At 43.1% G+C, this 24,869-nt stretch overlaps 1 protein-coding gene across 1 annotated transcript; it reads left to right on the forward strand.

Moving 5' to 3' along the window:
- The first annotated feature begins 4,156 nt into the window (after window positions 1-4,156).
- Window positions 4,157-24,586, forward strand: loxa (lysyl oxidase a). Its single transcript, XM_052116379.1, has 7 exons — window positions 4,157-4,970; window positions 6,083-6,191; window positions 6,681-6,818; window positions 9,451-9,607; window positions 22,850-22,945; window positions 23,045-23,160; window positions 23,946-24,586. Exons 1-7 carry the CDS (start codon window positions 4,361-4,363, stop codon window positions 23,950-23,952), a joined length of 1,233 nt encoding a protein of 410 aa, XP_051972339.1. The 5' UTR covers window positions 4,157-4,360; the 3' UTR covers window positions 23,953-24,586.
- Window positions 24,587-24,869: the final 283 nt, after the last annotated feature.

Here is a 24,869-nt window from a genome sequence, read left to right on the forward strand (position 1 = left end):
TGGGTCCGCTTTATGTCACTTTTCCATTGACCAATACTTTTAGGCTAGAAAGACTTTGTGTCAATGTAAGAGAATGCAAGCAACGTCGCCAGAGAAACTAGGTTAATTACTTTCAGATGTGGTTCTACCATTTTAGGTAAGCAAGCACAGCCCTTGCCAAAAGAAGGGAAGCCTGCCACTGAACATACTGGGAGATGTACGAAGAAACAGCAGCAACCCAGTACAGCTTGTTCTGCTCATCTGTCTCTAGGAGAAAAAGATGTTTTCTTCTTGATCTTTCATACAGATGCACAACAGTTCAGATCAGTGAAAGATGTCGCAGTGTTAACATGATAGACATGCAACAGTGGAATGCAAGTTTTTAATAAAATGTTTGAATCAGGCCTTGAGAAATATGGCAGAGCTGCCTGTGCTCTATTCTCTGAATGACCCATCTTAGAAGAAAAATACATTTATTTATGTCTTTGAATGCTCAAGCAGATGGAGGAGGAAAGGAATTTATGGTTTGATTTCATAATGCGCCCTTTAGTTATTGAATCCTTTCTTTCCGTGTATATATATCAGAGAGGTATGCCAAGTTTCTTTCAGCACGTTTACTTTAAGTGTTGTTGCCAAGAATTTGATATTCATTTTATTCTTGTCGTAAGATGAATTGCACCCTGGAAAATGTCTCACACTAGTTCATAAGTATTTAGTTGATCTATAACGTACCTCCCAAGAGCACAGGCATTTGACAATTTTAGTGTAGAATTTGTCTTGTTGGCAAATTTCAGTCTTACGATTTCACAGAGGTCATGTGACCACTGACATGTCTCATACTGGAATACTGTAGAAAACCTTCATATATAATCTCATACTAACTGTGAATGGCAGATAATCTTGCGGCTCTGAGTAAGCCTATATGGTTTACATATATTGCTGTTTTTAGCACTGTGCATTTCTTGAAAGCTTGTTTATTACCCATGTCTAACAATGCATGCATCACAGGATATAAATTATTCATTTATAGATTTTGACATTTTTATAGTTTTAAATGTATCAATGTGTAGTTTTATAATGGATTTTCATAGATTAATGCTGGAGGTCTGGATCTAATGTAGTCCAAGTCCAAAGCAGTAAAATCTACATGTAAAAGGCATCTGAAAAGTATCACAAATAAATTATTGGTAATGGTAAAAAAAAAGAAAAAAGTACCCATTAAGTTTTAATGACAGCAATCAGATAACAAAAAAGTTTCAAATCTGTTCGTTTTAATAAAAAGGAACCCCTTAGACATTAACATGCCTGAAATTCAACAAACATCCCTATATTTTGAGTTTTTAAGTAACTCTGCAGGTCACAGGTTTTCTTACAATCATAAATCATAATATAAAACATAATGAATTGATACAGTTACTAACACATCATAGTTTGATTGATTGGTAATTAAGATAACTACAGAAAATTGCACATTGCATGGCAGCACTTTACATATTGAAGAATGTAGTATGTTGCATTATGGGAAACAACAATGGAAAAGAAAACTTCTATTAATATATGCCCTAGTGTCCACAATAGATACTGTTTAAAACATGTTGAAGTGCACATTTGCACCGGGGCAGCCCATTGCACTCCTGGATGATGATCTTAGTTCATCTAAGAGATTTATTTTATGCACTATGCTGGTTTAGAATGAAGGTCACAATCAAATGTTATATACAGTATGTAATTTATGATGCTCTTCCAGTGAACCCTTAAATTGAAAGCACACTGTCTCTTCGTCCTCTGAGAGAAAGAGAAAGCCCTAAACAAAGGGCTTTAGCAAGCTCTCCATGTAGTCCTCCAATGTTGGTCCTTGTGGTTTGTCACTGGGCAAGAGTGGTTTAAGAGGCTAGACACAGAATTTGGAGACCATTGATTAAGCTGTTGTACCTAGCAATTTTGCTCCCATTGCAAACCATAGGATGCATTGCTCATGGGAAAGTACACAGTATAACGCACTAGTGGAGTCAGATGAGCTCATGTACAGTTAATGGAAAGAATGGAAGGAGACATCTACGTTAAGGTCTGGGTGGCCAAGGTGTTTTTATGATTGAATGGTATAAACAGTGCATCATGTGACAAACTAGATTGGTTTCCAACAAGATATGGAGCTACCAATGTGACTAGGCAGATGTTTAAAGTAGCATGTCATAAACCTGTGAAGACCCCACACAAGATTGTGATTCCAATTTTTCAGAAAAGAGCCAAAATGTTACAGAGGATGAGGTAAAAGTTATGGGAGGAAAAGAAGAAATAGATTTTATAAATGGGCAACAACTTCCCAAACAGTGTAAATCTGTTCCGCTTACTTTGCAAGCCTCATCACATGAGAACATTGATATGTAGAGACATTTTGGCAAGAGTGTTTTGGAGTGCCTCCTATGGGTTCATCCAAAAGTCAGAATGAGAGCTATTTGTCATAACACAACATGACTCTCATGCCAGAAAACATGAGAAGTACTGTTCCAAAAACCAGTTCTGTTCATCTTATTATGGCAAAATAAAAATACAGTATTTTTGGTTGATTCTCATTAGAAAATGGCATTATATCTTTGTGGTTTCCAAAGAGTTTTAAAGAAATTCTATATCAAATGCCAATATATTGTTTTGGAGTTATATTAGATAAGCATTGAATAAGTTTTAGTTCACCCACAAATTAACACTCTTTTATCATCATTGCTTGAATTGGGACAGTATGCAACAATACGCCCAGTGGCATAACTAAAGGGTGTACAGCTGCAATGGAGCCTGGGGTGGGGGAAAATGGCAGGATAATGGAATGGTATTAATTCCCATTGTTGTTGATTTTTCTCATACATGTAAGTTGTTTTTACTGTAGTCTATAGCTATAAAAAAATATGCTGTTGTACAATGATGTTTATCGGCAAAAATGAATACTACTAAGATGTATAAATACTTCACAAATTAGAGTACATTCTTTCTTTTCCACATTGCAGAAATGAAAATATCATTAAATCCATTTTGGTTTTGCATTGTGGTAGTGAGAATTGGGGTGGTCAAATGTGTGTAACTGCCAATAAAATAATCACAGTGTAAAAAAGAAAATTAACATATTTTTCATATTGCTGTGATGAGAATTTGGGAGGGTTAAATGTGTGTATATCTGGCAAGAAAATAATGTCACAGTGTAAAAAAATGACCATCTTTTTGGCATGTCGGTAATGAAAATGAGGGGTAAATGTGCTTAACTGACATAAAAATAATATCGTAATATAAAAAAAATTCACATTGCTGTAATGAGAATTTGGGGGGTTAAAATTTGTGTAACTACTAATAAAATAATGTCACAATGTATAATTTACCATCTTTTTTGCATTGCGGTAATGAAAATGAGGTGTAAAATGTGTGTAACAGGCAAGAAAATAATATCAAAATGTAAAAACTGACCATCTTTTTTGCGTGGCGGTAATGAAAATGAGGGGTTAATGTGCCTAACTTCCATGAAAATAATGTCACAATGTTAAAAAAAAAAAAAAATACACCATATTTTTTCACGCTGCTAATGTCATAACGTAAAAAAAATACCATCTTTTTTTGCATTGTGGATATGAAACTTAGATGTAAAATGTGCCTAATTGTCCTAAAAATAATGTGACAATGTAAAAAATTACCATCTTTTTGCACTGTGGTAATGAGAATGAGATGTAAAATGTGTCTAACGGACATGAAAATAATGTCACAATGTAAAAAAAAACACAAAAACAAATTTTTTTTTTCACATTGCTGTGAAATTTGGGGGGTTAAATACTGGCAAGAATTTTTTTTTTTTTTGCATTGCAGTAATGAAAATGAGGGGGTAAATGTCAGTTGTTTCTTTTTATTTTGGAGTAAAAGAGGACCAGGGTGTTTTCCTTACATTTTTATGAGAATCGCCCATTTTTAAAATTTGTAGTGGTAGTTATTTTAAGTGTGTTACTTGTGCATATTATAATTGGGAGAGTTCTACACTGGACAACAAGCAGCATTTCTCATTGATGATTTAAATGTATCATATTTTTGAAGATCAAGCAGCTCACGTATTACAGCTCCATAATGCCAGAGCTGTTCTGTTACCGGAGCTTAATAACAATGGAATAAGAAACTTTAAAAATCAACTCCTCCTTCCTCGCACACTTTGCGCATCAGTGAGTCCAAGTGCAGAGCAATAGGAGGTCGCACTGAGATCCTAAGTCTCACTTTATTTTATTTTATTTATTTATCTCCAAACAAACTTTAAGAAAGAACACAGCCAAGGCCAGTCTTTTGTTTCACCCAAAGTCATAGTCACTGCAACGTCGACAAGCAGGACAAACGGAGGAGCGGAAATTAACAAATTAAAATGAGAGCGAGTTTAATTGACTGCTTAATTTACGCGTGTGCGCATGTATGTTTATTAAGTTGCATTGTACAAACTGGCCAGTCTCAGCGCGAAGCCAACACTGGAGCGGCAGCTCTTAGACAGACCGTACAATGGCAGCACAATGGCAAATTCTTTAGTATACTAAGTCAAGGCTCGGAATATCAGCCACCGTTAAAACGAGACCGAAACAAAGAGCAGACGCAAGTCAGGCCGATAGCTATTGTTCGCAATGATGATGCGGCACCGAGAACCGATGGCCCATCTTCCTCTTTACGACCCTCTCAGAGCCGCGGGTCCGAGCGCTCGGGGTCAGGTATCGGTGCGCATGGTGGCGGCTTGCGCTGGTTATCAGGTGTAGATGGAGCGCGCATCAGAGGAGCGCAGGAGCGCAGGAATCACACAAACCAACTGGGAATATCGGCCAATGACACCGACAATAGCAGGCGGGATGGTGACGTGATGGTTGGAGATGATCCTTACAACCCTTACAAGTCTACAGATCCGGATAACTCGTTTTATAATTATGACCCGTATGAGAGACCTAGTTCCAGAGAGCGCCCGGGATATGGCACGGGGTACTTCCAGTATGGTAAAGAGTGTTATTTTTGGTCATGTTATAATTTAACCTTTTTTTTTTTTTTTAAAGATCAAACCAGCCTAAGTTGGTTTAGCTAGTCTCCCAGCCTGGTCAAGCCGATGTTTAGCTGGTTTAGTTAGTCGGCCAGTCGTTTAGCCGGTTTCCCATCCTGTACATCTGACAAATCCCCAAAACGCATTTAAAACCAGCAAACTAGACCAGACTAACCAATTTGTTGTCCAATTAAGATCAACAAAACACTTAAGGCGGATTTCAGCCGTTTTTTATCTGTGGGATGTTATCTGTAGTCTTTTGTATTGTATGTTATAGCCTACTTTTGCATGTTTGTTGACCCAACACTTTATTTGTAATTGCATAATAGCTGTTAAAATGCATTAAAACAGTTAGATAAAAAAAAATACATCCTTGGAATAAAAAGAAAAGAAAAAAAACCCCAGCTCAAACCAGCTTAAGGTGGTTTGCTGGTCTTAGATGGTCTCCCGGGCCAGTTAAACTGGTGTTTAGTTAGTCGTCCAGCCTGACCAATACCTTGCTAAAACCAGCAAAGACTACTTGGGTGGTTTAAGATGTTTTAGATTTCAGCAGGAATATCATATTTGTTGTATATCTGTTGATCCTTCTCATACAATTTTTGCATTTTAAATTTATTTGCTGTTAGTTTTATCAGCAAAAACAGCTTAAAATAAGCATACATTTGGTGTATAGCTTGTCTCCCAGCCTGGTCAATCTGGTTAGTTAATTTGTTGGCCAGCTCGTCTCCCAGGCTAATCTGCTGACTTTAACTTAAACCAGACCAAGGTGTTAGTGTGGTGGTCACCAAGCTGGATTCCACTGGTCAGGCTGGTATAATGGTTTTTAAGGGTTTTGGGCATGGACAGCACCTGGCTGATGAGTTAGACCAAATTGGCCAAGTTGGGAGACCAGCTAAACCAGTTTAAGCCATCTAAGACAAGCAAATCACCTTAGGCTCGTTGTGTGTGTGTGTGTGTGTGTGTGTGTGTGTGTGTGTGTGTGTGCATAGTTATTTATGATTTTTTTTTAAGCAAGAATATATATGTGCATTTTCTTGTATCTTTTAATAAAACATGTATTTTCCTGAACAGGTTTTCCTGATCTCGTAGCAGACCCATACTATATCCAAGCATCCGCTTACGTGCAAAGAGTTCCAATGTACAATCTCAGATGTGCCGCAGAGGAAAACTGCTTGGCGAGGTATTATTATTATTGATATGAAACAGAATAATGTAATCAAGGTTTCTGGTGGGTGGTTGCAACCATAGAAGGAGAGTTAGCACACTTGCATTCTTGAGTATAACAGATGAGCAACGAGAACCTATTTCAAAATCATGTGGTAGTAACATCCTATAACTCAAACCAGAACTATGAGAGGGGAACAAATTAAACGAAAGTCCTGCCACTCTGTGAAGTGAGAGCTCTCCGCAAACACATTTCACATAAAGCTGTTTACATGGAAAACCCATCACACATCAGACTGCAAAACACATTACCGGCACATAAGAATAGTCTTGTTCAGTGAAAGAGGAGTATGTTTCTTTGGCAATGTGAAACCGTAGTTGTTCCATGCAAGCTTGAAATGTGGCCACGGGGCCAAGAAACACATTCTGAAGGCTGTTAGAACAATATGAGAATCACAAAGAATGTCTGATATTCTGTAACCATCAGGCTGTTTTTGTTGAACAGCTCTGCATACAGGTCCAGTGTAAAAGATTATGACACGCGTATGTTGCTGAGGTTCCCACAACGAGTGAAAAACCAAGGCACCTCCGACTTCCTTCCCAACAGACCACGCTATACCTGGGAATGGCACAGCTGCCATCAGTAAGTCAGTCTGAATTTTTCACTTGCATCTTTAGGAATTCGTCTTACATCCAAGTACCCTACTATTAATGGAATAGTTCACCCAATGATTTGTTTTTTTCATCATTTACTTACCCTCATGTTGTTTCAAACCTGGAAGACTTTCTGTTTGCCGTGGAACAAAAAAGGGAATTTTTTATAATGAAAGTATACAAGAAAAAATGACAAAAAAGCATTATAAAGTAGTCCATGTGGCTCAAGCACAATATTCCAACTCTTTTGAAACAATTCGATAGCTTTGTGTGATGAACAGCGTGAAATTGAAGTCATTTTCCATGAAAATGTTCCCTTCCGCCGAAGCTCTAAAATGGACTACAAAGTCGTTTGAACTACAAAAATGTCATGTTGACATCAAACACCATAGAGTACAACAGTCAGATTCTGGAAGTAAAAATCCCATACATTTTTGCCATAGGGGAGATCATTATTAACAGTAACGTATAGACCTAACATGAGCTCCAATGTTATTTATCAATGGTATATGCTTCTGTTAATATACTTAAAATATATTGATTCTAAACTTATAGTATAATCAATCAACTTTAAATCAATAATTTATAATTCGATTATGTCATACACAGTGCTTCTTGGGATTGTAGTTCATTCCTTCATTAAAGACTTTAAAGGTGCACTGAGCAATTTATTTTCTCATTCAAAAAGATTTACGCCTGCAGAAATCAATAGTAATTTTGAAACAGATGTATAAAATCGTGAGCACTTGCACGAGATTAGGACTCTAGTCATGTCAGTAACCTTATAAAAGCTGTTTTGTTCTCCACAGAGAGGGTCACCTCATGGGGACAGCCATGTTAAGATCACATGACCAGTCAAATACTGCCTGCTTAATCTCAGTGACCACCCTGTTATTGCACACTTTCACTCATGGATTAAATTAATAATAGGTAACTGTGAACAGTGAATTTCTGCAATGGCATCAATGACTAAAAACCATTGCATTTGAATGATGCTTCTTCCCCTCCCCTAGGTGTCAGTGTAAGTCCAAGATTACATAAACAACAATTACTGAGAGCATCTTTAACTACTTTTTGTCTGTTTTTTTACGTACATTTTTGCTTTAAATCAAAGTTTGTAATGTCTTGATTCACCTGGGTTAGAAGTCTTTTATGAAGTACTTTGTTCAATCCCGATGGAAAACATGTAAGGGAAAACTTCATCCATAGCCAAGATGGCTGAAAAAGTTGACGGGCACTGTTGCACTCCATTGGTTCCTGTGTGTCTTCCTGTGAGTGGAAGGGATGGTTTTCAGTGAAAAACAACTACAATTTAGACTGCTACACAACGCTATTATACAGTGTGTCTACAGAAGACTTGGAAGATAGTGTATGAAATATACAGTGTATGAAAGTTGTATAGACTTTCATGACACTTTAATAGTGTGTGATAGGGCGGAGGGCGGGGCCGGGTCGTGATTCTACACACCGGTCCCTTATCAGGCTAATCAAGCCTCCGAGAGGGATAAAGGCCGACTGCAGAGGATGGTGCAGGAGAGAGAGATCGTTTACAGACACGTCCGTCATGTGTGTGTGTTTGTCTTTTGTTTAAGTTAATCATGAAAATATTGTTTATATCGCCAGGCCAGTTCTCGCCTCCTCCTTTCCATTGAACTGCGTTACAAGTGCTTTTGCATCTTTTTAAATTAGAAAGCTCTGCACCCTCTTCATTGTAACTGAATGAAAAAGAATGACCAGTACAGTATTTTCCTTTTGTGTTCCATGGGAGAAAGAAAGTCAAACAGGTCTGGAATGACATGAGGGTGAGTATGATGACATCGTTTGTTTGTTTTTTTCTGGGTAAACTATTCCTTGAAGAACTCTAATGAGAGCAGATGCAATGAGCTGAATTCTTTACGTTTGTGAAAATCATTTGCGGCTTTATGATTTCTCCTGTCGATACTGTGCAATATCTAAATCTAGAGCTGGTGGTGCTGTTTTTAGAAGGAAAAAGGCCTGTGTTCTTTTCTAAATGAAAACAATTAAAAAGGTCCACTCTGACTGCTCGTGATCTGGTTGACTCAGTAAAAGCTCATAGCATACTTTTGTCCTGAAGTAAGTTGTGTCTCGCCACCAACTATGGCGTACATTTGGACAAGCTCCAGTGCATACAATGATTTAAGGTCTGTTGTAAAGCAAACTGAAATTGTGCATTAAATGATGTATGAGGCCTAAGCACTGACCTGCATCTGTTCAACATTATTTTTTGTCTATAATCCAATTTTAGCTCTTGGTTAAAACATTTCACAGGCTCCATTGCAATTACATAAGGTGAAATAATTTTTGCATGATGTAAATTCCTGTGCACATATTGGCCATGGAGTTTACTTGGAAGGTTCTGCTGTGCATCAGTCATGCTCAGACAGACTCTGCATTCTCCTCTGCCTGAAGAGCTGATATATGTCCAAATGTAAGAAAAGCAAATTCATTAATCAGATTAAACCAATGAAAATTAATGGAAGGCATTCTAAATACGATTACCTAGCCCATTTATCAAAGCACATCCAGAGGCAGCCAAAATTTGAAATGCTCTTTTTGAAAGTGATGCATGATGTTAACCAAATTCATTTTGCTATCCCAAGGCATTACCACAGCATGGATGAGTTCAGTCACTATGACCTGCTGGATGCCACTTCTCAGAGGAGAGTGGCTGAAGGACACAAGGCCAGCTTCTGTCTGGAGGACACGTCCTGTGACTATGGTTACCGCCGACGATATGCATGCACCTCCCACACTCAGGTTAGATGTTACGGTTTATGAAGCCTCTGGGTTTAATATAGGTTACACACTCTGCTTTTTCCATTTCCTAACACGATTGTTTCCCAAAATATGTGTACCAGAAAGTCATTTTCAGTGGAGAAAAACGCTGCTCCATTTGTGAAAAAGAGGTGTAAACGTAGCAAAATTAATGCATTTTCAACTGTAAATGTATTATTGTGAACATGACCTTATTTAATAATTGTATAAAATGGAGGGTAACGACTCGAAATCATCGTGTTCACGGCCTTTTAACACATTTTGCACATTCTGCTAATTCTGAAATCATATACTGTCAGAGTATGTACTGCATTTGATGATGAATGCATTTCTCTGCTGGTAAAAAAGTTTTTCCTTTTGGTATGCAGGTGTGGTATGAATACCTTCCCAGACATATAGTACTTAATTCAAGAACGTGGGCATTGTCCCCCGAATATACAGTATGACGTAAAAACCACAAAAACATATTTACTCTGGTAAAACCAAGAACAACTTTTTAGACATAGTCACTAAAAACTTTTTTAAATTCAGCATTTTGAACGTGACGTCTCCTCAGCTCCAGGGGCATTATGGGATAGTACAGTGTCTAGCAGAAGTGCACTTCAGAATCTCCAGATGTAGTAGGTCATCCTGGTATTTCTCACCCACTCTTTTTTGAATACTGAGGATTTGGACATCCTACTCCAATGGCATACTATATTGAAGGGAAATATTAATCTTCGGACACAACATCTCTATATTGCGAAGTTGCTTGGCAACTGTAAATGGCCAACAGATGGACTAATGAACTATATTATTTAGCTAAATAATTGTTGATCTGCAATTAAATGATTTATTTTACAGTTGCATTTTTTATCACATTGCGGTTACCGCTGAATTTGATCCTATTGTTCGAGACTGTGCATTACAGTGATTTTACTATGGATTAGGGGCTTTTAGGCATGACGCTAAAAAAATGAAGAACACCCCTTACAAACACTTGTGGTTTATTGCTCTTATACATGTTTGTTTGTTTCTGTGGCTCTATTCCAAAAGAATAGCTAGTGAGCTGTGACATGCACAGGGACGCGTTTCGTTCACAAATCTAAAGGTGCCCTTTTGGTCATCCAGAAAAAGGGGAGAAATCTTAATAATTAAATTTGAATCTCGTAATAATCTCAAAATAACATAATAATAATGTGCTATTATGAGATATCTTTGTAAATTGCAGGCGTATTAAAAAAAATTAAGCAGAGGTGCCTTTAAGAATGTGTGATATAGCAGATCAGGGGTAGATTGAAAGCACATAAGTGATCATCCCTATGCCCTACTCACTCCGAAGTGCAGAGCACTTGAAGTGGGTACTCTGAAGGAGTATGAATGTGTATGAATGTACCCTTCCCTAAAAGTTTTGTGGAAGGACCCTTCGAGAAAAGATTCATTTTCTCACTTTCGTTTTGAACAAGCTTTCATGTGGCATACCCTACTGCAGCAGTGCTCTTCAAGGAAGCAAAAAATTAAGTTTTGAATTCACCCCAGTACATCAAAGTCGAGTAACAGGTCAGATAAAAAGTTCACTCCATGTATTGTGTTGTAAGTTCATCACAATAAGAACACTCGATTGCTACCGCATTTCCGACATTATGCACCTGCAGTGTAGACGGCTTTAATAATTATAATGTGAGTGGTCACATCACTTTCAGTGATAGACATTCAATTCTGAAGGAGCTGTCTGGTTCAGCCAAAGACATTTTGGATTTTGTTTAAACTAAAAAGCTATTAGACTAATAACTTTCAGAAAAATACCACTACCAGTGGACTACCATAAAAACCTTTCAAAACCATGGTATCATCTTCACACCTTCATTGTACCATGGTTCCGCCATATTATTGGGTTAAGGGCCTGTATATTTATAAATATTAATGATAGAATACAGAAAATAACATTATATGAATATTAAAAGAAATGAAGTGATAGTAATAAAAGAAGTGTCAGTTATATAAAGGTGATGACGAGTTCATCAAGTGAGGGATCAGAGATGAGAGAAAGTGAAAAGAGTGATGAGACAAGAAAAATATAACACTATAACAAAAATGACACTGTGCCGTTGTCAGGGTAATAACATGGTACTGAATGATTGATCATGTTCATATTTCATGATACTGCCATGGTACTCCAAGGTACTTTAAAAAATACCATGGTTGTACTAAGACACATGTCATAAACATTGGGTTATCACAGACCATGTCTGAAAATAAATAAATAAATAAATAAACATGTGTTATACCATGGTACCTTTTGTGAGAAATATAACAGATTAGGATATTATTTGTGATAAAGGAAAAATGGAACACAATTATGTACAGTATATATATATATATATATATATATATATATATATATATATATATATATATATATATACGTACAAGAAAATTGTAAAATACTCAAAAGCAAATAAATTAGTATTAAGTATTTATAATTACTACTTATTAAAAAATGTATCAGTAGCCTTTTTTATCCTTCTGCTCCTGTCCCTGCTAAGGTCTGTGCTCAACACTGCTAGTGAGTTACCTTGATGTCTACTGGCTACATAGGCAACTTCGCTTTAAGGCAGCATCCTGACTGAAATGGAATCACTTTATATAGGCAGACACTCTTAGACCCCATTTACACCTGGTATTAACATGCATCTTGGATGATCCGATCACATGTGGTCATGAAAGACACATCGCTGAAAGCACCTGAAAGCTTAAATGTGAATCCTGTAACCACTTGTGTTCAGATTTTGTGGGGAGGGTCTCTGATTTTATGATGGCATACATAAATCACTATTGCAATATGTTACTACATGATAATAAACCACAAAACAGTCATAAAAGACAAATAAAGTGTCCATAAAACCAGCACACTGTTTCTCCCAGATGCAGTTGAAATTTAATCTAAGCACAATTGCAACATTTTGAGCAGAATTCTCATTATTTTAGTGAAGTCCCTGTAGGAAAGGAGCTTAAGATGTTAGTGATTCTCTTCTCATCCCTGCCTGTTGATATCAGAGACACTGAAGAAGATCTATGAAGTGAAGTATTAAAATTTTTCATTCGGACAGTTATTTCCTTTTACCACTCGTAACTGGCATAGTTTAACTCTTGTTTTAGAGCACAGTTGATTGACAGGTGAGGGGTGAAGCTTCACTGTTGCAGATTTACACCTCAAATGCGATGTGTTTTTGACTATGTCCATATGTGTTTTTTTTTTACACAAATCACATAATGCTTTAGACCCCGTTCAGACCCGCATGTGATCAGATCAGCTGAAACACATCTTAATACCAGGTGTAATTGAGGTCTTAGTGTCATACAAATAGTCCTTCTGAAATGATCACACATGATCGATTCACATTCAATAGAGTTTGTCGTTAGCTAACAACTCAGCTAACAACATGATATTCTAATAAGCAAAGAGAGGTTTTTATTATTCATCAAATACTTTTCTGAATGAAATGAATTATATTTATAAACAACATTTCTCTTGATTTGGTCTGCCATCATGGATGGATTTTTTTTTTCATGGCTGTAATGTATTAGCAATACTGCCATCAAATTTGGCCAAAAGAAGGTCCTTACCTTTTCAAATAATCTTCACATTTGGACCATGCCTATGATGCTTTAAATACTGTCTACATAGGCAGCTCACTAGTGTAACCCGCACACACAAACACAAGACGGGACAGTCACAATGTCGGAGAAAACTGCTCTATTCCAACAAAGCAGGCAACAGTACAAAAACAGGGCAAATCCAGTGAAGAATGGTCAGGGTGAGCGTTAAGTCGAAGCCGGGGAATCAAGATAGGGTAAAGGGGCAAATCCAGGAGAGAGTGGTCAACGAGAGCGTAGGGTCAAAGCCGGGGTAATAAGAATCAGCGGAACGAGTAACACTAAACAGGGGAGCTAGGGGAACACAAGAGCTGGCAAGCTAAGGGGTAAACTAGAGGAGTTCAGAACTAGACGCGACTAGCGGGGGGCAAAGACACGGGAAACTAAATACAATAACCAACGGGCGTGAAACGAATGTGCTGTGATATAAATAGGGGAACTAACGAGCGGTGCAGGTGTAACGAATAAAGGGGTGATAAGATGAGTACAGGTGAAACTAATGATCTAGTGATTGGGACGAGTGCGGGTGAAACTAATACTGGTGATAGGAGAGCGGGCATGCGAGCCCGAGGAGGGAGACCTGCTAACGAGCATGAGAGCTCGTAGGAGCAAAATGAGCGTGGAAGCTCGAGGGAGCAAAACGAGCGTGCAAGCTCGAGGGAGCAAAACGAGCGTACGAGCTCGAGGGAGCAAAACGAGCATGGAAGCTCGAGGGGGCGGAGCGAGGGAGCGGGGTTCGTGACAGTACTCCCCCCTCTAAAACGGACGGCTCCTGAAGGCCGCGCTCTGTTGCGAGGAGCGCGACCTCTGGGAAGTGGTGCTGTACTATCCCAACAAACAAAAAACCCTGAACAGACAACCCACAAAACACACAAACAAAATTGAGGGCAGTCCAAGGGGCACAGAGGGAAATGAGACAGTCCATGGGGTCAATGGGCAGTTTCAAGGCAAGGTCAGGGGGAACATAGCGGACAGGCGGGTGGTCGGGAGATCTAGGGGGCATCCAAAGGGCAGAGACTGTGTCAGGGGGTCTGGAAGGTGACTGGAGGACAGGGACTGGGTCCGGGGGTCTGGAAGGTGACCACCGGACAGGAATAGGGTCCGGAGGCCAGGGAAGAGGCCACAGGACAGGAAGGGGGTCAGGAAGTCTGGGCTGAGCCGTGAAAGGCGGTGCCGTCAGAGGCGGCATTGTAGGCGGCTCTGGAGGTGGGGTTCTGGAAGGCTCTGGAGGTGGAGCCGAAGGAGGCTTTAGGGGCGAAGGCCTGGAAGGCTCTGGAGGTGGAGCCGAAGGAGGCTTTAGGAGCGAAGGCCTGGAAGGCTCTGCAGGAGGAGCCAAGGGAGGCTTTGGGGGGTAGGTCTGGAAGGCTCTGGAGGTGGAGGCCTGGAAGGCTCTGGAGGTGGAGCCGAAGGAGGCTTTAGGGGCGAAGGCCTGGAAGGCTCAGGAGGTGGAGCCAATGACGGTGGCGCCATGGGAGGCTCTAGCGAGGTAGGCCTGGAAGGCTCTGGAGGTGGAGCCAAGGGAGGTGGCGCCGTGGGAGGTCCCCGAGGCGACGACCTGGCAGGCTCTGTAGTCTCGGGGGGTAGAGCCGTAGGAGGCCCGAGAGGCGGAGCCGTAGGAGGCTCGAGAGGTGGAGCCATAGAAAGCTCTGGAGTCTTTGGGAGCAGAGCCGTGAGAGGCTCGGGAGGTGGAGCCGTGGGAGGCTCTGGAGGGGGAGCCGTAGGAGGCCCGAGAGGCGGAGCTGTAGGAGGCTCTAGTGGCAGAGTCCTGGAAGGCTCGAGAGGCTTGGGGGGCGGAGCCCTGAGAGGCTCGAGAGGAGGAGGAGCCCTGAGAGACTCGAGGGGAGGAGGAGCCCTGAAAGACTCGAGAGGGTAGTAGTCCTTTATTGTCACATAGTAAACCAGTGAAATTGGCCATCGACCTGTCCATACAAACATACATATGACAAGGGGATAGACAGGACAGGAAGACAGGGAATTAGAAGAAATACAGCATGACATGAGGAGAGGAGAGGAGAAAAAAAAGGCAGCCCCCAGACTATGCTCCTTAAGAAGTACAGTGTGGGAACAGGGAAAAAAACACCTCAGCAACATTAGCACATAATCAGTACACTCTACAACATGAACAAGACTTGTAACAGGGGAGGGGATTGGGGGGTAGAGGTGGCCCAGCACAGGCAAGCAGCCATCCGGACCTGCAGCCATGTTCGGCGCTGGTCACAGACCCGCCTGTCAGACTGGGGGTACCTGGGGAAGCCCTGAGAGGCTTGAGGGGTGAAGCCATGAAAGACTCGAGGGGCGGAGCCCTGAGAGGCTCGAGGGGAGGAGGAGCCCTGAGAGGCTCGAGGGGAGGAGGAGCCCTGAAAGACTCGAGAGGGGAAGCCCTGAGAGGCTTGAGAGGGGGAGGAGCCCTGAGAGACTCGAGAGGCGAAGCCGTGAGAGGCTTGAGGGGTGGAGCCCTGAAAGACTTGAGAGAAGAAGCCCTGATAGGCTTGAGGGGTGGAGCCATGAAAGACTCGAGGGACGGAGCCCTGAGAGGCTCGAGGGTTAGAGCTCTGGGAGGCTCGAGAGACTTGAAAGGCAGAACCCTGGGGGGCTTGGGAGGTAGAGATCTGGGAGGCTCGAGAAACGGAGCCCTGGGAGTCTCGAGAGGAGGAGCCCTGGGAGACTCGAGAGGCGAAGCCGTGAGAGGCTTGAGGGGTGGAGCCATGAAAGACTCGAGGGACGGAGCCCTGAGAGGCTCGAGGGGAGGAGGAGCCCTGAAAGACTCGAGAGGGGGAGCCCTGAGAGGCTCGAGGGGAGGAGGAGCCCTGAAAGACTCAAGAGGAGGAGCCCTGGGAGGCTTGGGAGGAGGAGCCTTGGGAGGCTCGTGAGGCGGAGGCCGCGAGGGCTCTGAGGGGCGAGCAGAGGCTGGCAGAGCCGTGGAAGATTCTGAGGGCGGAGCAGAGGCTGGCAGAGTCGTGGAAGACTCTGAGGGCGGAGCAGAGCCCGGCAGAGCCGTGGAAGACTCTGAGGGCGGAGCAGAGCTCGGCAGAGCCGTGGAAGACTCTGAGGGCGCAGCAGAGCTCGGCAGAGTCGTGGAAGACTCTGAGGACGGAGGAGAGCTCGGCAGAGCCGTGGAAGACTCTGAGGGTGGAGCAGAGGTCGGCAGAGTCGTGGAAGACTCTGAGGGTGGAGCAGAGCCCGGCAGAGTCGTGGAAGACTCTGGGGGTGGAGCAGAGCCCGGCAGAGTCGTGGAAGACTCCGAGACTGGGGAGAAGGGGCCCTCTTCCTTCTCTGACGTCTTCGGCCAACAGGGGGTGTGGCCATGGGGACGGTCGAGGCTACAGGCGCTGGCTCTGGGGCGGTCGAGGCTACAGGCGCTGGCTCGCTGACCGTGGCAGACATGGGCGCTGGCTCGTTGGCCGTGGCGGGCATGGGCGCTGGCTCGTTGGCCGTGGCGGGCATGGGCGCTGGCTCGTTGGCCATGGCGGGCATGGGCGCTGGCTCGCTGGCCGTGTCAGGCATGGGCGTTGACTCGCTGGCCGTGCCAGGCTTCGAGGCTGGGGCCGTGACAGGCCTCGGGAATGGGGCCGTGTCGGGCTTCGGGACTGGGGCCGTGACAGGCTTCGGGACTAGGGCCGTGTCAGGCTTCGGGACTGGGGCCGTGACAGGCTTCGGGACTGGGGCCGTGACAGGCTTCGGGACTGGGGCCGTGACAGGCCTCGGGACTGGGGCCGTGAGAGGCCTTGGGACTGGGGCCGTGTCAGGCCTCGGGACTAGGGCCATGTAAGGCTTCGGGGCTAGGGCCGTGTAAGGCTTCGGGGCTAGGGCCGTGTCAGGCTTCGGGACTAGGGCCGTGTAAGGCTTCAGGACTAGGGCCGTGTCAGGCTTCGGGACTAGGGCCGTGTAAGGCTTCGGGGCTAGGGCCGTGTAAGGCTTCGGGGCTAGGGCCGTGTCAGGCTTCGGGACTAGGGCCATGTAAGGCTTCAGGACTAGGGGCGTGTCAGGCTTCGGGACTAGGGCCGTGTAAGGCTTCGAGACGGGGGCCGTGGTAGGCTTCGAGACGGGGGCCGTGGTATGGAACGCTGGTTCAGTTTCTGCCTCCCCCACAGTAAACGAGGAACCAGCGTACAGTAGGGCGAGGTCAATAAACTGAGCCAGGTTGAGAGAGCAGCGACCACCAGGCATGAATGATGAGGCTGGCTCATTCAGTCCATATTGAAAAATGTCTTTCAGAGCCACCTCATCAAAATTCACCTGGTTAGCCAGGGCACAAAAATCCACAACATAAGCCTCTAAGGGTTGGCTCCCCTGGCGCAAAACCAAGAGTCAGGCTGCTGGCTCCATAATGTCAAGGGCGGGGTTATGAGTTACATAACCGCTGCCTTGCATGAAAAACCCTTGGTTAGCGTCAGAAGAGCCATAAAACCTCTCCGGGGATGGAGAGCATACGGCGCTCGCGGCTGCATGGAGAGCATCAACGGGCTCAGGGGCAGACACAGGTGAAACAGGGTGAAAAAAATCAGACATAGCACATACCTGCTGCCCCTGGGCCGCGAGCGCTTGGTCAAGTTTCCAAACAGTAGCTCCTCCCGCTGAATGTGACGTGAACCTCCGCTCTAGTGAGCTGCGCGAATCCTCAGCGCGGGGCATTGTGACTGTCTTCGGTAAAGGTTGGTTATTTTGTAACCCGCACACACAAACACAAGACGAGACAGTCACAATGTCGGAGAAAACTGCTTTATTCCAACAAAGCAGGCAACAGTACAAAAACAGGGCAAATCCAGTGAAGAATGGTCAGGGTGAGCGTTAAGTCGAAGCCGGGGAATCAAGATAGGGTAAAGGGGCAAATCCAGGAGAGAGTGGTCAACGAGAGCGTAGGGTCAAAGCCGGGGTAATAAGAATCAGCGGAACGAGTAACACTAAACAGGGGAGCTAGGGAAACACAAGAGCTGGCAAGCTAAGGGGTAAACTAGAGGAGTTCAGAACTAGACGAGACTAGCGGGGGCAAAGACACGGGAAACTAAATACAATAACCAACGGGCTTGAAACGAATGTGCTGTGATATAAATAGGGGAACTAACGAGCGGTGCAGGTGTAACGAATAAAGGGGTGATAAGACGAGTACAGGTGAAACTAATGATCTAGTGATTGGGACGAGTGCGGGTGAAACTAATACTGGTGATAGGAGAGCGGGCATGCGAGCCCGAGGAGGGAGACCTGCTAACGAGCATGAGAGCTCGTAGGAGCAAAACGAGCATGGAAGCTCGAGGGAGTAAAACGAGCGTGCGAGCTCGAGGGAGCAAAACGAGCATGTGAGCTCGAGGGGGCGGAACGAGCGTGGAAGCTCGAGGGGGCGGAGCGAGGGAGCGGGGTTCGTGACAACTAGGTATTAGAGCACAGCTTATGTATTTGTTACAAGCAGTCCTTATTTTTATGATTATGCAGAATAGATACTGCAAAGAATAAGTGACCTCAGTGTAACATGTATGACCTTATGCCCTCAAAAATAAGTACTGTGGCAGTAACATGGTACAATGATGGTACCATATGGTCATACATGGCACTTTAATATTTAAATTAATCCATGGTTTTGGGTGGCACCATGATGATTATTATGGCCGCTGGACTGTTTTCTGGTTCCAGTCTCTATAAGAAGCAATATCAAAATTACAGAAACAAGGACTCACCCCTTACCTGAGAGCATATAAGGACCTGACGTGCTGCTGTTCCTCAGTAAGTATATTCGCTTCTCGTGCAGCAAGCGGGGCAAGGTTGGTGGATATCTCCACTTGATGTTTCTGAGAACCGGGGTTACACAAGTAACCTATATCATCTCGTGTTCGAGATCTACCTATGGGGGACATTGAGAGCTCCCCTATTGCCCAATACACTCACAGTGTGGCTCTGCAAGCCAGTTAAGGGAATGCTCACCTCAAAGAGGCAGTGCTTGACACATCCCATAATCACACAACTGGCAACCCTGAAGCACACAAGTGAGAACTGTGCACAGGCAGAGCATGAATAACATGTTAGTGGCACAAACATAAATCAGCCCAGCAGCATACAGTATATACAGTGAAGATAGCACCCAAGCAGGAATGTAAATGCATGCTTGGTGACATGTGCATGGCCTACCAGCCCATAACCCCTTTTTCTTACTCTTTATATTACAAATATAAAAAAGAAAGAAAAGGTGCTTACAGGGGAGGGGCTATGAATAACCCACCCCCAGGACAGTGTGAGCTACTGGGGTCCTGGTAACATCCAGCTGGTAGTAACGTACAAAAGTATGGGGAGAAGCCCAGCTGGCAGCTGAAAAGATGTCGTTATCCCATGTGCGTAAAAATCTGCGCTCCTCCAGTGGCGCAAGGCTGCTGTGCACAAGCACGTCACTGTAACAGAGCAACAGAGATCGCATAACTTGCTGAAGTGGAGGGATAAAACACACTTTATGAATGCCCTCATTCGCAGAAGGCCCAAAGGCAAAACCTGAATAGTTGATGCCATAAGACCCTGTAATCTAAGACATGTGCGATATTGCACTTCCGCCCCCCTCCTTGAATTGTGATAGACAATTCAGTATAGCGAGGACTCACTCTTGTGAGAGGCACTTGCGTATGGAGATTGAATTCAGATCCAGACCCAGGAATATAACATTCTGAGTGGGTGTAAAACTGCTCTTGTTCACATTCACTCTGAACCCGAGCGATGTGATGTGCGAGAGCACACGGCGAGTGTATTGCACAACTTTCTATTTGGAATTGGCTATGATTACCCAAATTATTAATATCATTATTGATACCACATCATTAATCATCTATGTTAGGATCTTTAGGTCCGTTATTGTGAGCAGCGCTAAGCCTGCCTCTGCACATAATCAGAACTCAGACTCAGCAAGAGGCCGATAGGAAGACTGGGAATTCGTAATATATGCCCTGAGAGGTGAAATGAAGAAATTTCCTGTGCGGGGGTGTAAATGTTGATGTGGAAAAAAGCATCTTTCAGATCGACTGACGTAAACCAGTTGTTCTGATGAATTGAGCGAGTGAGTGTGCCTTGTGAGCGGAGTTACCATTCGGAAATTCTGTTTCCTCAAATATTTGTTCAACACTATCCGATTCAGAATAGGATGGAGAGAGCTGTCTTTCTTTAGAACTAGGAAATAACAGCCGTAAAACCCCTGATTGCATTTATCCAGGGGTACTACATGAATTTCCCCCTTCTCGAGGAGGGAGAAGATTTCCTCTTTCCGAATGTGAGCAGCGCTCTCCTCTGTGTGAGAGGAGATAATGCCGCCGAAACGCGAGGGTTTCCTGGCAAACTGGAGTCTGTACCCGTTCATTATTGTTCGAATCACACACTCAGGAGCTGACACAAACTACCAAGCTGTTGTGTGAGTCGCAAATGACCTCACATGAAACGGGAAGCACTCATAGCTGTGTTTATGCCCGTGTGATGCAATCTAGTGTACAACTTAGGGGCAACATGTGGGATTGCAGAGAGATATTCTCTCTCTATAATTAATGAATTTAATTGTCAGATTTGTTTGTTTTGAGAAACACTGGGGCCGCAGCCTTTATTGGATGGGTGAGATATATGGTGAGATAAGGGGCGGTGTGGTGACACTGTTTATGTACTTTTTCTAACTGTAAACCCCTCACATGGGGAGGCTCCCCGACATGAGCTGGACAGGGGAACACACATTGTTCTGCACTGAACACACAGGGTGGGCACCCACTGCTTATGCACTGACCCCACCGAGAGAAAACTTCCTTTTTTGAACGGGTGAACTACGAGGGCAGAATAGGTGTCCAGGGGGCTGGCGGCCCGAGAAGGTGGACTCAAAGCCCCCTGAGGCCATGCATCAGGCCGGCCGCTTATGCTTAGAGTCAAAGGGGGTAGAGTTGGAGGGTTTCGTGACTGTGGCGAAAGACATTCTCCCCCAGGGCTTAGCAGAGGGTGGGTTACTCTGCTGAGGAGGTGGTTTATTGCATGGCTTTGCCTTATCTGGGAAAAGATGTCCCTGTAGTAGAAGGCCACCCATGCCAAGGGCCTCCATATCCTTCACTTCGAGGCCTGCAAGACCGTGTTTGAGGTTGAGTGGGTCTCCCCAACAATGGTTCATATGCTTAGCACATGTAGGGAGGACAGAGAGAAGTTATCGGGCCGGGAGAGGGTCCCAGGAGTTTCCCATCATACACGTCCCTCTCTTGGTCAGTGGCACTTTGTAGGGCTGGTCATTTGATATTGAGGCGAGCAGCCGCTCGGTCACAAAACTCGTTGAGGATGGACTGGGGTAAGGCCATGGGGGTGTTAGCCTGGGGAGTCATGGAATATGGGATTGCCTCCTCGTCCTCCTTACCCTCGAGAAGGCCTGCATCGTCCTCGTCACCAGAAACAGCCGTCTCATTGGTGAACGAGGGATCCTCTGAGAAAATGTCCTCAGGGAATGTCAGGTTGCTTTGATCAGCCCAGCTGAGAGAGACTGTTCCCCGGAAGGCCCCCAGGAGCACGTCGTCGTCACCTATACCCCCGTCAGAGATGGAAAGTTTGGTGTCGCCACACTGGGTAGCGGCAGCATTGAGCTCTGGAACCTGAGTTCATTGGGCAGCGCCAAGCAGTGGCTACAGTCTTCTGGGAATACTAGAGTCTCCTCCATGTGTTTGAGTCCCATGCAAACGACACAGAAAGGATGAGGGTCTCTGGCAGCGATAAGGGTGCAATAGGTTGTCACCAGGGATAGCCATAGGTTTGGAAAGTGCCATACTAGAGAAAAAATTGTGGTGAACTGCCGTGGAAGTCGTGAGAAAGAAAGGTGGGCAGCATGAATGGTATGAAGCGAGCATGGGCGGCATGCAACAAATAGAAACAGCTAACCTGGCTGAAGCAAGACAGTCATGTCTGGTGGAGGCTGATCTGAATGATGTGTCCTCCTGTAGACAAATTGTGAAAGTCCAATTCCAACCAAGCTGAGAAAAACAGAAGTTGCAAGAAGCGAATGTCAACTGAGGAACAGCAGCGTGCAGGTCCTTATATGCTCTCGGGTAAGGGGGTTGTTCCTTACCTGGCCTAGGTCACACGCTTCTGTCTGTCTAGCCAGACTTGGTTTAATTGGATGCTTCAGCAGAGGTCAGGTACAGAAGCCCTTGCCATTGGTGGATCTCGAACACAAGATGAGGAAAGAGAACCTCAGGCCATCGCTTCATGTCCCACTCAGATGAGGCACAGTCAAAAGATGGTCGTCGTGAGCCACTTTGTTTTGTATTTTTCAATTTTCATGAATTTTATGTGTGAAACATCAGATTATCCGCTAAAAACATACACATATGTGTTTACACAGATGAAAACAATTCATGAAACGTGGGACATTTCCTCGGTCAGGAAAAAGGTGGATATGAAGATTACCATATTCATCTACAATGGTGTTTGCATGGTACTCCAAGATATTAAACCTTACCCATAAAAAAAACTGTGGTATTGTATCCATTAAAACATGGTACTGTACCATGGTATCATTTTCTAAGTGTACGAGACTATGTAGACTGTCTAAGAGATGCATCTTTGCAATGAATATGCTGAAAGTATTTGCTGTGGTTGTTGTTCCAGGGCCTGAGTCCAGGGTGTTACGACACCTACAATGCCGACATTGACTGCCAGTGGATAGATATTACAGATGTGAAACCCGGGAACTACATCCTCAAGGTTTATAAGCTATATCAAATTATAAAGATTTTTGTGTTTGAGTCATTTCCAGAGGCATGTTCCATAATTCCAGCCTCCTTTTTTCTATTTCTGATTCAGGTTAGTGTAAATCCCAGTTACCATGTGCCAGAATCTGATTACAGTAACAACATAGTGCGCTGTGATGTGCGTTACACCGGAAACTACGCTTATGTGTCTGGATGTCACATGTCACAGTGAGTATGACTTTCTCCATGAATAGGTGCAAACATTAATCGATTTGTTTAAATTGTAGACCAAAAACCTAGAAGAGAATTAGTCATTTCGATCCATGGGTTCCCTCTGGATTTTCCAATGGGTTTTTATAATAGCAGTTTTGGATTTATAAGTAAAATAAGGTATTTGGTTAACATTACTTTAAGAAACTAGGATGTTTTGTATGACAACATAAATGACACAGTCATACCCCAAATGTACATTTTTGTTGCTAGATAAGAACTAGAAGGGTTTCCATTGAACAGGTACATGCTTGTGGTAGTTGTAGTCCTAATCTAGCAACATTGTTTTGTCTTCATGACTGAACAGATATGTCAAATTCCAAGCGTCTTGGACTTATACTGACACCTAGTGTCTTGGATGCAAGATCACACAAAATGTCATTTTTGTGCCATTGAAGAAATGCACTGTTAAATGTATTTTGTAAGCAAAAGTGTCTAATAACAAGGTGGTTACCAAGATACAGTGAGTAGTATTTGGATGCTCATGTGATTTTAACAAGGTGGTTCAAATGAGGCAGCCCAGCTCCATGTAAAAAAAAAACAGATTTTATCAGGCTACTTCATCCCATGTGATTTTAAACATACTTTTCAAAAGTACTATTCATTTCTTTAAGGGTTAAATTTTTTATTTTTTTTTAATGAGGAAATAATAATGACTGCACTTCAATACTTTGAATGATTAATGTTACAGTAATACATCTAGCTAAAACTGATGAATTTATGTCCTATTTATGTCCTTACAGGTACTAAAAATCTAAAGAATCCCAATAAAAACCAGTTTGGTGATAAATAACCTGCAACAACGTGAACAGAAGAATGGATGCTGATCGTGGTCACTTTCCATTTAGAGCCAATAATCAGCCAGACATTGTAGTGTTGACCATGGCACACAATTTAAAGTTACATTTGAAATTACTAAGCATGTCTTATTTTATTTTAATTATGTTTACTTTCATGTTTATTACTATTGTACAGCACATTGGTCAACTATGGTTGTGTTTAATTGTGCTATATAAATAAAGTGACTTTGATTTTGACTAAGCAAAAGTGGAAAAAAAGAAAAACAATATTTTTATAAGTGTCCAGGGTCAAACTATACTGGATTCTTTCTATAGAAAATAGAATTAAATGTTGGTTATGCTTTTGGAAAGTTTGCAGAGATACCACACATTTTCCAAATCCTTTATCACTCTTCTCTCAGACTAAAAATTTTTTTTAATTAAAAATAAATCTTCAGGTGTTGGCAAGGCGATCCACACTGTGGGTTTTACTTAAAACATGCTTTAGTTGTGTATTCTATCTTGATATTTATATATAGATGCTTAAATTACTGCAACACTTTTTATATATAAAGTGAAAATTACTTGAATAAATAACTTCACACTCAGCCTAACTAAAGGAATATTTTTTTCTTTGTTGTTCTCTGACTTGTAATTTGCACTCTCTCATTATTATTATTATTAAAACCATAAATAGTGTTTAAAGGGATAGTTCTTCCAAAAATTATTATTCTCTCATCATTTACTCACCCTCATGCCATCCCAGATGTGCATGACTTTCATAGAAGAATATTTCAGCTCTGTAGGTCCATAAAATGCAAGTGAATGGTGACCAAAACTCTGATGCTCCAAAAAGTGCATAAAGTCAGCATAAAAGTAGCTCAGTAC

The sequence above is a fragment of the Xyrauchen texanus genome, chromosome 43 (assembly GCF_025860055.1).
Source record: "Xyrauchen texanus isolate HMW12.3.18 chromosome 43, RBS_HiC_50CHRs, whole genome shotgun sequence".
Classification (NCBI taxonomy): Eukaryota; Metazoa; Chordata; class Actinopteri; order Cypriniformes; family Catostomidae; genus Xyrauchen; species Xyrauchen texanus.

Bases quoted from the DNA above. Each gene is read 5' to 3' on its own strand.
- loxa (XM_052116379.1), top strand. From the start codon at position 4,361: ATGAGAGCGAGTTTAATTGACTGCTTAATTTACGCGTGTGCGCATGTA. The intron at 4,971-6,082 runs GTAAAGAGTGTT...TTTCCTGAACAG, and splicing joins CACGGGGTACTTCCAGTATG to GTTTTCCTGATCTCGTAGCA. The intron at 22,946-23,044 runs GTTTATAAGCTA...TTTCTGATTCAG, and splicing joins CCGGGAACTACATCCTCAAG to GTTAGTGTAAATCCCAGTTA.